The sequence below is a fragment of the Volvox carteri genome (genome assembly GCF_000143455.1).
Source record: "Volvox carteri f. nagariensis unplaced genomic scaffold VOLCAscaffold_10, whole genome shotgun sequence".
In the NCBI taxonomy this organism is placed as follows: domain Eukaryota; kingdom Viridiplantae; phylum Chlorophyta; class Chlorophyceae; order Chlamydomonadales; family Volvocaceae; genus Volvox; species Volvox carteri.
In genome coordinates, this window is record NW_003307553.1 from 1,853,442 (window position 1) to 1,865,936 (window position 12,495).

The following is a 12,495-nucleotide window of genomic DNA, read 5'->3' on the forward strand; positions in this document are numbered from 1 at the left end:
GCGGAAGCGCCTTCCAAAAATGAAACCTAGTTTGCGCGTCGATATCGCGGCCGCTGAGGCTGCCGCGGCGTCAGATGTCCAGGACACAGACAATGAACCGCACCGTCTTCTTAAACTCTCGCACAGCCTACGATACCAGCTCGCGCAACCGCCGAGGAGTCGGACAGCCCAGCGGGTGCGCCATGAATACTCCATTGCAGGAGCAACAAAAAAGCATCTTGGCAGGGTGCACATGGAACTTCGCTTTTGCCTTGCTTGCCTCCAAACAACGAGCAGGATGTCACATTACCGGTACCTGGCGCCCTTCGAAGCTCTCCTCAATCCTCGTGAGTGGTCCTGCATGAACCCGCTCTTCCGACTCACGCAAGGGGTCAGACCAATCCACAGGCCGCTTCCAACGGTCACCTCCTTCTACCGCTTTTGCTTCCTTTGTGGCTGCAGACCTCGACAGCCAGCCGCTACACGAGACCAGTCGACGCCCCTCGTCGTCAGCCTGTCACAGCATTCCCAGCAGCTTCCCCCCATAAAAGGCCCCGGAACCCGAAGCGGCCCTTACGGCGGCTTTGCGTCCAAAGCATGGTTGCAGGTGCGAGCTTCTGTTGCGCTGCCGCGCTGGCGATATCTGGGGACAGCGCTTGCAAGCGACTCGGCGGAAGAATTTAGTGAACGCTGTTTGTTATAGTCATCCCTAACGGATTGCAAAAATACAAAGGTGAAGGGAACGTCGTTGGCGTCGCTTATAAATCGCTAGTCCACACCACATCTACTATAGGAACCAAACACATGTCATACTAGGGTTTGGCACTACTGATAAGGCACGACCATTGCCCCCGGGAGATCCCGGGATCGATACCCATTAGGGTCAAAGTCCTTCCGATGGTGGAAGGCATGGTGTCCCTAGTTGATGGACGGTGGTGACCTGGGATAAAGTTAATCCGCGAGCCGACCAGGAATGGGGTTGGGCCGCTGTCGACCCGGCAGATTCCGTTGGATGCTGGTGGTGGGTGTGGAACCTGAGCGATCCACTGAGAAGCCGACTAGGGTGACTGGATGAGGGTGCCCCGAAATACCGGGGAAGGCAGGGTTTCGCAGGGTAGCTGCCACGGGCGAAGATATACCCCCCTGTTTCACACACATGCCGCGCTAAAATTGGTCACCAACAAACGGCACATTGGCGGCGTGAGTACACCACGAGACAACGCATCCTCCACTGTCATCGACGTGTCCGGCCTTTCTTCCTGTTCACGTTGCCCCGGGGTACCCTAAGTACAGACCGAGTTCCGGCAGGACTTGGACGAGTTACGACAACACGTGGACGAGTATGTCACCAAGCGCGAGCACCGCGCCTTCGACCTGGAGCGTACGGCATTCAAGGCAGAAATCGCGCATGTAGGTCTGCGTGAGTGGGCTGTGGAGGGGACCGGGCTCAGGATGGAACCTCAGCCCTGGTGTTCTAAGGCCTAAACCGGACGGATTCCTGATGCACTGGAGGCACTGGAGATAATTTACATCAGATTATAGGGACAGAGGCCAGGAGTCAACTGTGAGACGAGCGAGCGTTAGGAAAAGGGTTAAAACGTTAAGACCCTAGGAGGCCTTCCATTCGCCTGCGTCACTCGTCCCCATCCTCACGCCTGTTCGCTTTCTCCTTTCTCCGATTTGGTCCTCCCATCCCCTGGGCCGCACCGGCTGGGCCGCTACAGCTGCGGAAACGCCTGGGGGAGTCGGAAGATCGGGTGGTGAAGCTCCAGACGATGCTGCCGGACCATGACGGGGAGTTCCGGGGCCTTCGAGCGGAGGTTGAGGAGCTGGAGCGGGTATGTGCGCGTGAGGCTGTGTGTGCACGCACGTGTGGATTTCAGGGAGAGAAGGAAACGGCAAGCCTGCTAAGTGAAGTGGAAAAGATGGCATGGGTGGAGCGGCCGATTCCATTACCACCCGAACGGGAGCTTGGGTCATCTGCCGGTGTTGGAGAGGGAGAGACAGCAAGTGATGCAAGGTTTGCGGGAAGCTGCGGCCGCTGACATTGCATCCGTTGCAACGGATATGGTAAAGATCCTGATGTATAATGAACCCTCCTCCCAAATTGGTTCTCCGCTAGGGGCATGTTGGCATGCCGCGTGATGCGTTGTGCTGCATCTGGCTTGGGCTTGCTCTCACCTTCAGGAGGCGGACCACTTCTGCGACCTGTATGAACGGGAGGCCAAGGCCACCAGCTCAGCTCTGGAGGGCTTCCGCCAGGCATTAGGTGCGGTAAAGGTGCGGCGCCTTTAGGTGCTACTGCTCTTGGCGTGTGTGCTGTTTGTTTGTTGCATGGACACAAGACCAGGTCTTATAAAATTTGCAGGGCTGGGCACATGAAGTCTTGCTACATGTCCTGGGTTCCTCGCGGTGTCAATCTTCAAACCCCTTCGTCTTCCCCTCTACCCTCTACCTGGAGTATCTTTTCTATCTCTGGTATCAGCATCACTCATTTGTGGTTCGTCTTTCCCCTCGCTCTCGCTAATATTTCCGCACCGACAGGCGACATCAACGACATCGAGATGGAATTTCAGCGCATCAAGCAAATCCTTGATAACCTGCCCCAGGCAGCTCCTGGACAGCCGGGTCAAACCTTCGGCGCTACTCAGCTCTTGGCCCCCGGGATGGCAGCCCACCAGAATGGGGTCCGGGTTGCGGCCCCTGGGGGAACCCCGGAGCAGCCGGAAGCCGCTTCTTCCCGGGTATGTTGCGGCTTCATTCGCATCACGCGGCGGGGAGGGCAGGGGGGTGCGCGTTGAGGTCTGGAAGTTTGAGGCGGCGGTCTCAGCCACGGCTGCATTGCCACTACGGAGAGCAAACTGTACGCAGGGACGGCGGCAGATGCGCGGCCGCCCGGGTTGGCTGCGCCAGGCGGCTGTTTGCTGGTGGCGTCCATCGCAGTGCTACAGTAACGCAAGAAAAAAAATAAATACAAAAAAATAAATACAACCATGAAAAATAAATACAATTTCATGGTGGCAGAAATCATGATTCGGGTGCAAGGGGAGGTTCTCAGCTTGGTGAAGATGGTATCTAACCTTTGGGAGTGCATCATTTCAAGAAGTGAGTGGACACTGTTGTCTGCTGTAGGGGCATCAGGAGCAGTGACCGAGGCGGTGCAGGCCGGTGTAGGGTGTTTGCACCAGCCAGCAAGCACGGTATTGCCAATTTGACCTATCCCGCCGGAAGAGTTGGGAGTCCATGGCTATACTGGGGCGTGATATGATTTGCCCCTTTCCATCAGCTGTGACGTGGGGCGCCCCCGAAAAGGACCTTCCATGCACCTATGGCAAGTGTCCTAGCGGCCCAATAGGTGTCCTGTGTCGCCATGAGGCGACGGAATGGGTTGCCCAGGCCAGCACGGTCGGGGGTTTAAGAGCGTTGTTATGAGGCCGAGGCCTTGAGAGTGGGGGCCATGCTACTTGTGTGGGGCCCGCGTGCATGTGTAGGCGTCTGGCGAGCGGGCGGGGCTGGAAAAGCCGTATGCAGCCTCGTAAAGGGGCTGCCTTGTGGTGCCCTGTTTCAACCCTTGTTGAGTGCTACAGCAAAGCCGCTGTGAAAGGAGACGGCCATGGGGCAATCCAGCGCGGATTTAGGCACCCTTACTGCCTGCAGCGCGTCGCTGTGATGTGGCGTGTGCCTAGGATCTCGAAACTGCTGAGCGTTGCCCGGCACACGTTCCGAGCACGGTCGGGCGCATCACCATTAAGAATTTTGCAATCAAGCTGCATGGGTACATTACACGCATATTGCATGGATGAGCGCAAATGGACGAATGAACCCATGCTGCGACAGACGCTGAGGGACCCTTATCTGGCGCCTGCAAGGGTGGGTCTGAACCCTGACCGGTCAAATTTCCTTCTCAATAGTTTAGTCGGCTCCACTCCTCTATCATCGAGCGCCCATCTTAAACGGCCATTACCATTCGCTACAAGTTACAAGTTCCGCACACAAGTGGGGGTGTGTCCATAAAAGCCGTGGGGGCCATGGACGCTACATGAGCGTGGCTGACACACGGGGCGCGGGTTCCAGTGTTCCCGCTGCTCTGCTGTCTTGGCTGTGACAACAAGCCACCGGACATGCGGGTGGCCTGTCGCGACCTGCTCCACTGTGGCGGGAGTGGCGTATCCAAAGCGACCAAGGACCCCTTCTACTCGGAGGCATGAATCCTCCAGTTCGACGAGTCACGGTGAAAGGTCACACGTGCGCCAGGCCAGCCAAGGGAGGAGAGGACCTTCCAGGGCGTCGACTTGACCATGAGACGCTCAGGTAGGGCTTTCCTCCCTAGACAGAGAACGAGGAGGAAGGTCTCCACTGCTCTCGGAGGACCTCTACTCTCCACCACTCTAACTTCACCAGCTGGACCCAAATCCTTATAACCCGCTGTAAACACCGGGACCACTACGCCTCTCCCTGCGCCAACCCATCCAATCGCGTTTACTACCCCGTCTAGTTACCGTCCCCATTTCAATCCACCCACACATCACTGCGCTGCCGCTAGGACGTTGTTTATCTCCCCTAGCACGTTGACGGTCCGTTTGCCGCCCAGCGCCGCGGAGATGGAGCGTTCTGAAAGCGCCTTGAGCCGCCGTGTGCGCTCCACCAGAGTCGCCAATCGCGGCGCCAGTTCCACAAGCTGAGACCGCGCATCCTGCTTGCGGGCAACCACGTCCGCTGCGGCGCGCAGCAGCTTGGCCTCCGTGCCTGCCTGGCGCTTCAAACTTGCCTCCAGTCTGTCCAGGTACCTGGAGAGGAGAAAGAGGTGGAAGAGAGGGGATGGAGAGAAAACGAAGCGCCGCAACGGAAAGCCAAGGGGGGAGGGCTGAATGACGGAGGGACAAGGTAAATGGCAGATGGGTGCGTTGTGTAAAGAGTGGGATTTGCCTGAAGCTGACGACCTTTCCAGGAGAAGACCTAGGTACCCATGCGTGAAATGGCGCCGTTCACGCTAAAACAGCCAACCGTTCCACCTGCTTAAGCCCATAAAGAAAGCCACTCAAAATTTACCCGGCAAACCGACAAACTATTCAGACAAACCTTGAAAACTGGTGGTTTTGTAAGAGACAACGTTAAGAACCTTCCGGGAAGGCAGATTTTTTAGGGTCATCATGGGTCTTCTGGTCGATCTCGTGAATGCGTGCGGACCCTTGGGCATCTAGACACGCGGGCAGCATCCCTAACCAGCCATTCACAGCAAGCCATCCGACTTCGGCAAGTGGACACCCGGTAATGCCGCGCAACCGATGCGTCCCCACAGTCCAGGCCCACCCGCTTGGGACGCCTATACGCCGCTCTTACCTCTGGGAGGTTGCGATGAGCAGCAGCTGCCGAAAGCGCGGTGTGGTGAGCTGCCCCAGCGACTGCTGCACGGCCGCCAGCATGCCGGCCACAGCGCCGGCATCCACCTCCCTCACGTCGTCCGGCAGCGCAGTCGCCAGGAGCTCGTTGCCGCTGCCGGATAGCTCCGTCTTGCGCTGCGGTGGCATTGCACGGTGATGGAGCAGAGTTGTGCTAAGACTGAACAAACAAACAAGCAAACGAACAAACAAATGTCGCGACGCAAGTCAATCTTAAATGTCCCGACCACGCAAGAGCGTGAAGTTGACTCGCTGAGGTGCAGCAGGCACATGCGGAATTTCATTTTCTCACATCTTCTCAAACGACCAGGGCGAAAGACGAGACCGCATACCTTGTTGTAAAAAGCGCTCGCAAAAGAGTGTATAGCTGCTTCCAATGCCATGCCTCGGCCCGCTCCTCAACCCATCCCCACCGTTCCACACCGTTCCACATCCGATGCTCTCTTTTTCCCACTCTGCTGCGACGACAGGGAGCTCTGGAGAGACCCTCCCTTACTCCCCCGACTTCCCGTAAGCCCCGCTACGCAGCGACCCGCGCACTTTCGAAGCCTTCCCATGCCCTCCATACCGAGCCCTGCCGGTATCTATCTTTCCCCGGTCGACATTTTCCGACTCACTCGCCTTCGTCGGTGCTCGTATTCGCCCCTCCATGTATCCTTAGTGCCATACCGCTATGAGGGTGCCGTTTCCCGCATGTGGCTTGGCACAAGAGTCCACAGGGCGCCCCCGCAAACGTACCTGCGCTAGGAAGGCCCTCAGCTCCAACAAATCATCCATTAACCGCGCTCGGTACTCCCCATCGCGTTCCAGCCGCACCGCCGCGATGTCATCCGGATCCATCACCGCCGCCGCTGCCGACGTTGAAGTCTCTGTCCCAGCTAGATTGTTCTCTGCGTCGGCGGCAGCGTCGCCCACAGCGTCCACGGCAATGTCCCAGTCAATGGTTGTGGCCGGCGCCGCCGCCTCCGCGGGCGCCGTCGTTGTTGCGGTGTCACCGCCCGCGCCGCTGGTTTCATCGGGCATGTCTATGTCCCAATTGATTCCTCCACCGCCGCCACCACCGCCGCCGCCGTCGGCGGCGGCACCAGCCTCTTCCCCACCCAACCCCACGTCCCAGTCGATGTCCACCACCGCGCCGGGCCCCGGCTCGGCAGCCTCCTGAGTCCCGAGGTCCCAGTCTATGATCCCGCCGCCGCGGCCTGCCGTCGCTTCCTGCACGACGACCGATGACGCCGCCGCCGCCGCTGCTCCCGCCGTGTCCTCTGAGGATGCGGGAGGCTGTGTCTGGCGAGCCCGGATTTCTAACAGCGTCGGCAGCATCGCCGATGGCTCCAGACCTAAATCGGCGGCGGCGCTGGCGCCGCCGCCGCGTTGCCCCCGCGGCGCGTGAGCGAAGCGTGTGAAGGCGGCGTAGTATTCAGCGGCGGACTGCGTGTGCGCGGGCATGCAAGGTAAAACAACTCTCTACGGAAACGCCCCAATTACCCTATCCACAGTCTCCAATTCACTTGCAGCCGGGGAAAGATGCAAAGCCTCCCCCTCCCCTTCGCTTGAATACCGCTAGCAATGTGAAAACTTCGCTGTTTGGGCAACGGCAGCTCAAAAAACTATTTGTTCGCATTTTGGCCTACACGCCCTTTCCCTACAAGCCCTACCTGCAGCCGCGGGTCATGTAGAGACTCCACTACCCCCCGCAGCATGCCCGGCAGCTCCGAAGCCAGCCCCCGAAGCTCCTGCCGTACTGAGACACCCTGGACGCCCAGCTTCTTACACTCCTGGGGACCCCCGGCGCCAAACGATGGATGGAACGGGAAGGTGAAGCGTTAGCTCGGTTTTGAAAAACAAGGTGAGAAGATCGAAAGATTTGTAGAGAGATATGTAGAGAGGATGTCAAACACGACCCGAACCGATAGGTTTCCAAAGAGAGACATAAATCTGATAGGCCAGGGACCTGGGGGCCATCCCCAGGGGGCTAGACTAGACTGGCGGCATTCCTGACCCCACCTCTTTGTACTTCGCGGCACACAACGCCGCATTGCGGAGGCATTCAGAGTGCTTGCGATCGCAGTCCACAATCTGCTGGTTTTGTTTGGCGGCCTGCTTGCGCAGGTAGGGGATCTCAAAGTCCACGTTCTGCACTAAGATGCTCGCGCACTCGCCCAGGAACACATCTGTGGCGGGTTGGGTACGGGCAGGGAAAACTGCCTGTTCAGACTGTGGTCTAGACATCTGGAAGGAGGGATTTGTTACCCTGCAGTTAGACGCATGGGATAGAGCAACGGCAGATTGCTCAAAGAGGACCATTTGACGAATGAGTAGTGCGGATGTTGATGGGCAGTCGTTTCACAACGCTGAGGGGAAGACTTAAAATGGTTGAAAGTGGGTATTGCAAACGACGGCGGTAGGTGCGTTCGAGATGCTATACGGAATGCCGCAATTATGATGGAAGCATGCAGCTTGTCGGCTGATAGCATGCATAGAATGGTCAGCTGAAGGTGATTGACGACTTAAGGGCTTGGTGAGGGGGTGGGCCCCGCCAGATGAGGAACCGACTAGGCTTGGGGGACAATTCAAGTTAATGAGATGATTTTGGCGGCGGGACAAGAGGCATCATGGCGCACGAAGTTCACCGCAGAGGTAAGGTGAATAAGGGGAACTGCAGGAGCTCCGCTCTGTACGAGCGCTCACACTATCGCTGCGGCGGGGCCCCCTCTTTTCCGGCTGCAACGAAGGCCTGCAAACTCCATAACTTACATTGTTTCTCATATGCTTTCACGATCTTATCCCATGTCGCCGCTGGTCCCGAGAGTCCGCCGAACATTGTGCGTTCTGCCGTGCTCGACAGCTTGTCCCTAATCTCAACCGCCCGTAAATAGTCCAGCGGTGCGTCCGATCCATCTGCGAGACTAGTAAGGACCTCTGGCGGAACCTCTTTAAGAGCCTCGGCTGCTTTTGCGTGTATGACCTGAAGTCGCTTATGCCAGTCCTTCGGGATCTTCTGACGGGTCACCTGACATCGCACCGATATGGTTTCAAAAATTAGGTTTTGATCAATTTGGAGATCTGTATGCAAGTGTTATAGCTTGCCACGCACGCAATATCTCACCAGCCATTCCGCTAGCTTTGCATAATTGATGTCTAATGGAAGTGATGCTTCAGGTCGTTCTACACCTTCTCCAACGAGTCTTGCAATTGCAGGTTCACTCATAACTGTTGCGTCCCAAACGTCGGTTCAAGATGTTGCGAGATGCAAGTAGTGACGTGTCTAGGGCGTATTAACTCTAGCCAGGTCAGGTGCAACACAGAGATTTGGACAATATCATCCATAATTAAGCTGCGATTGTGCAACAAGGGATGCAACGACCGCTGTTGTACGGCAAAAAATAACAAAAACATCTAGCTGGTCAAGTCGCCATAACGCTTCTGCGGACGCGTTCTTGCTCGGCAAGTCCGCGTCCTCCATAAATCCCCACAGCATCGCAATCCCAGTCGCCGTCCCCGTTGCCGTTCCCAGGCCATCTACCCCGCTTCAATCACCTTCCGCGCTCAATCGGCTAAACAGACCTTGCATGCAAATACCCAACGACCACGACAAAACGTCACAACATCACCACAAATACGCAGCAAAGGCAAAATCCTTTGACTTGCAAAACCCCAGCTTAGCGCCTTATTTCTCAGCTACACCATCCCCGAACAAAACTCCCCAGCGACGAATGGCTCTCCACGCAACCAACACTCCCACAAGATGTGGATCATCCTGATCCAAATAACCGTATTCCGTCCGCTGTTCATGCACGATACGTGTCGCCGGTCCTTACATCTCCACGACCAAACTGCGCACCAGAAGACAACAGCCCCCACTCATCCATACCCACGCGTCCATCCATGCAGCCCATATCCGTGTCCATACCCATGCCCATTTCCCCCCTCCAACCCGGTTTTGCAGCCCGTCCCCGCTCCCGGAATGGCCACACCGCCGCGCGGCCCACCCTGGCGACCTGGAACCCTGCCTAGCAGCCGCGCCACCAGCAGCAGCGGCCACAGCAGCAAGGGCGGCTCGGGCGGGATGACGGTGGTGAGTTCGTGAGAGGAAATAACTCCTCGGCGGTCAAACCTGACACATGGAGCATGGACAGTGGCGGTGGCAATGGTGGGTAGGTGACAATTGACTTGGAATAACAAGCGCTGCGTGGCTAATAAAAAGATTGCGCGTCGGGCAGAAGGAAAGAAGGATAGCGCGCAAATCCACGTATAATCCTGTGTGTCGTCCGTACTTCCAGGCCTTCCTATCTAAACCCCAACATGCTTGGGACAGCTTTTCATCCCCCCCCCTACCCTTCATCTCGCCAGCACACGCAGACACATAGACTTCCTGTACGACAATTACCTATCTGTACGACATACATTTATTACCTGTACGTCGCAACCACCTCCAACCGCTGCTCTCCACTCCAGGGAAGCCAGGGTTGTCCCGTAGCCCGCCATCGCACCCGCAGCTGCCCCCCGCCGAACCTCCCCCCTCCGGCCCTTGCCCCCCCGCCGCCGCCGCCGCCGTCACGGCCGCGCGGGACCTCGCTGTCGGCGTCGCTTTCCGACGCCGTCGTATCCCTTTCGAAGCGGCGGTTGCGGTTGCGGCGCTGTCCAGGGGAAGTGCAGCTGTTCGTTGATGAGGGTCCCGGGCCGGATGACGGCGGCGGACTCCACAACCTGATCAGCTCCACAGCCACAGAGCGGTATAGCACTCGTGACAGGGCGCGCATAAAGCTGAGGGGGAGGTGAAAGGCGGGAGGTCGGCGGACGGCGGCAGCGCGGCAGAGGATGGCCAGGGAATGTCGACGGGGTGGCTGCGACATGAGCAGACAGTACCATGGCTGCCCACATCATAGCTGCTATTTATGGGGGCAGCAACAACCGCCGCAACCGCCCAACCAGCGTCCGCCCGTGGCAATCCAGCCATGAAGCCAACTGAAAACTGACCTACCAAACCACCAACGGCCACTGACCTGTATACCATTTGGTACTGCCGTATTCCGTACAGCGGCGGGGTCCAGGGTGTCGTTAAGCGAATATCGGGGCGGTAAATGTCCCAACGGAGGGGACGTGACAGCATCTGGAAAGGGCGGGAAAAGGGCGGGAAAAGGGCGGGAAAAGGGCGGGGAAAGGGCGGGAAAAGGGCGGGAAAAGGGCGGGAAAAGGGCGGGAAAAGGGCGGGGAAAGGGCGGGAAAAGGGCGGGAAAAGGGCGGGAAAAGGGCGGGGAAAAGGGCGGGAAAAGGGCGGGAAAACAGGGAAAGGTGGGGTACAGCTGGAGAGAACAATCCACACGGCTGCATGGTCATGCATGCAGCACCTTTTAGCGGGGAAGGGACGACATGAGTGAAAAAGGGGAGAAGAAGACCTCAAAACGGATGCGTATACAGGACTTGGGTTGCCTGAGAGTACGATATGCGGCGTGAAAGATGTGCGGTATAGACAAACAAGAACGCCCCCGGGGCCTACAACCCCTTTTTTGACCCATCACGGAGCCGCGACGTGGAGCTGAAACCCGCACATGCTGTCACCCTGCTTACCTCCGGAAGGTCTTCTCGCAGTACACGTACGGCAGTGCCGTAATTCAGCACGTAGTTGTCTTTGCCTATGCCGCCGCCGCTATCTCCATCGCCGTCCCCGCCGTCATTGCCGTTGCCGTCGCCACGGCTGGCGGCGGCCAGTGGAGGACTTCCCCTATTTGCTGTGCCCGTTTCCATATCCGTCGCAACGGGCGGCTTCACACGCTCTTCTTGGCCGCGATCTGAATCTGATTCCGGCTTGGGAGGCTGCTGTGTCTGCGACTGTGCTTGCAGTAGCAGCGAGTTCTCCTGCTGCCGCTGCTGCTGCTGCTGCCGCTGCTGCTCCAGACCTTTAGGAGGTTCCCCATCGTCCTTGATAGACGCTGCGGCTTGCCTCTTTTCCTCCTGCGCTAACCCGGCCTTACTAACTTTCCGCTCAAGCGGCCACCTAAAAGGCTCCAGGGTAAAGCCAAGCGCGGTCTCGTCCGCATTTGCAATAGCCGCTGGCGCTGGCCCCACCGACGCCGCAGCTGCTGCTTCTGCTGGTGATGATGATGATGATGATGATGATGAATTTACAGGCCTTATTCTTGTTGTTCCTCTCGATTGTACGGAAGTGAGGGCGCGAGCTTGGGCGTTAGGAAGGTGCACTTGCTGTTCCGAGGCGCCACGAAAGTGTTCTTCGGCTGGCGACTGGCAAGCTGCGGAGGCAGCAGCTCGGGCAGAAGCCGCGAGAGGACGCTTCGCAGTTGAGAAGGCGAGGAGCTCTGTTCGTAGGCTGGGATCCGGCATGCGGCTTAAGCTGCTCCCTGATTTGCATGGTGGTCGGAAAGGTTGACCCAGCTGGGCTTTGGAGGAATGAAGGCGCATAGCTGGACTCTATGCGACGACGGGGATTTATTCTTAAGACAGTGAAATTAACTGTTGGAAATCCTTGCACATGTGTGTAACCCCGGACGCACCTTAGATTTTTATGTACTCGTTTCGAAAACCAACTCGTCTTGAATTACGCTGCTTTCGTCGTTTCAACAGAGATGTCCAACAAAAGGCAAAATGACGTCAAAACGCAACCCAAGGCCGCTCTGACGCCGTTTCTGCTCTTCCTTTCTGCCTATGTAATGGAGATGTGGTTCCATTGCTCTTGAACGTTTCAGCAACATCTTGAGCAGCAATCGTTGTGCAATGTGTGACCCATGGGTCATATTGCCAGCCCCTGACAGCGACCTCACGCCTCGACAGGCCTCAACTCTGTCATTGACTCTGGTGGCGGATGTTAGACCTAGCGAGAGTGTTGTGTACGAGTTTTCAGTACGGTAGGCAGAATGTGGATAGGTCAGTATAGGTCACCTTATCCGGGTCGTAGGATGGACAGCGCGTTTACATGCCCTTCTGTTCACCCATTTCCACATCTTCCACCCACCCCATTAGGGAGCCATGAGGAGGAAGAGGAAGAGGAACAGCAAATGCTGGATACTTTACAGTGTTGTACGGCACCACCATACGATCCTTAAGACTCTATGACTAAGAAAAAGAAGAACCAACAGGGTTAAAAGGTATTCCTTCAACCACT

General features: G+C 57.3%; 3 protein-coding genes across 3 annotated transcripts; 2 read left to right on the forward strand and 1 right to left on the reverse strand.

The window, feature by feature from the left end:
* Positions 1-19: 19 nt before the first annotated feature.
* VOLCADRAFT_88930 (uncharacterized protein) lies at positions 20-2,780 on the forward strand (the record flags this gene model as incomplete). The annotated part of the gene is made up of 6 exons (XM_002948458.1): positions 20-370; positions 442-586; positions 1,268-1,389; positions 1,704-1,817; positions 2,167-2,248; positions 2,524-2,780. 6 exons carry the CDS (start codon positions 20-22, stop codon positions 2,778-2,780), a joined length of 1,071 nt encoding a protein of 356 aa, XP_002948504.1.
* A 228-nt stretch (positions 2,781-3,008) lies between these two features.
* VOLCADRAFT_88931 (uncharacterized protein) lies at positions 3,009-3,782 on the forward strand (the record flags this gene model as incomplete). Its single annotated transcript, XM_002948459.1, has 3 exons — positions 3,009-3,084; positions 3,266-3,384; positions 3,666-3,782. 3 exons carry the CDS (start codon positions 3,009-3,011, stop codon positions 3,780-3,782), a joined length of 312 nt encoding a protein of 103 aa, XP_002948505.1.
* A 161-nt stretch (positions 3,783-3,943) lies between these two features.
* On the reverse strand, positions 3,944-8,673 carry VOLCADRAFT_80276 (uncharacterized protein). The gene is made up of 8 exons (XM_002948588.1): positions 8,485-8,673; positions 8,133-8,388; positions 7,383-7,549; positions 7,034-7,153; positions 6,303-6,806; positions 6,096-6,170; positions 5,320-5,495; positions 3,944-4,766 (listed from the first exon to the last, which is right to left on the reverse strand). Exons 1-8 carry the CDS (start codon positions 8,584-8,586, stop codon positions 4,505-4,507), a joined length of 1,662 nt encoding a protein of 553 aa, XP_002948634.1. The 5' UTR covers positions 8,587-8,673; the 3' UTR covers positions 3,944-4,504.
* Positions 8,674-12,495: the final 3,822 nt, after the last annotated feature.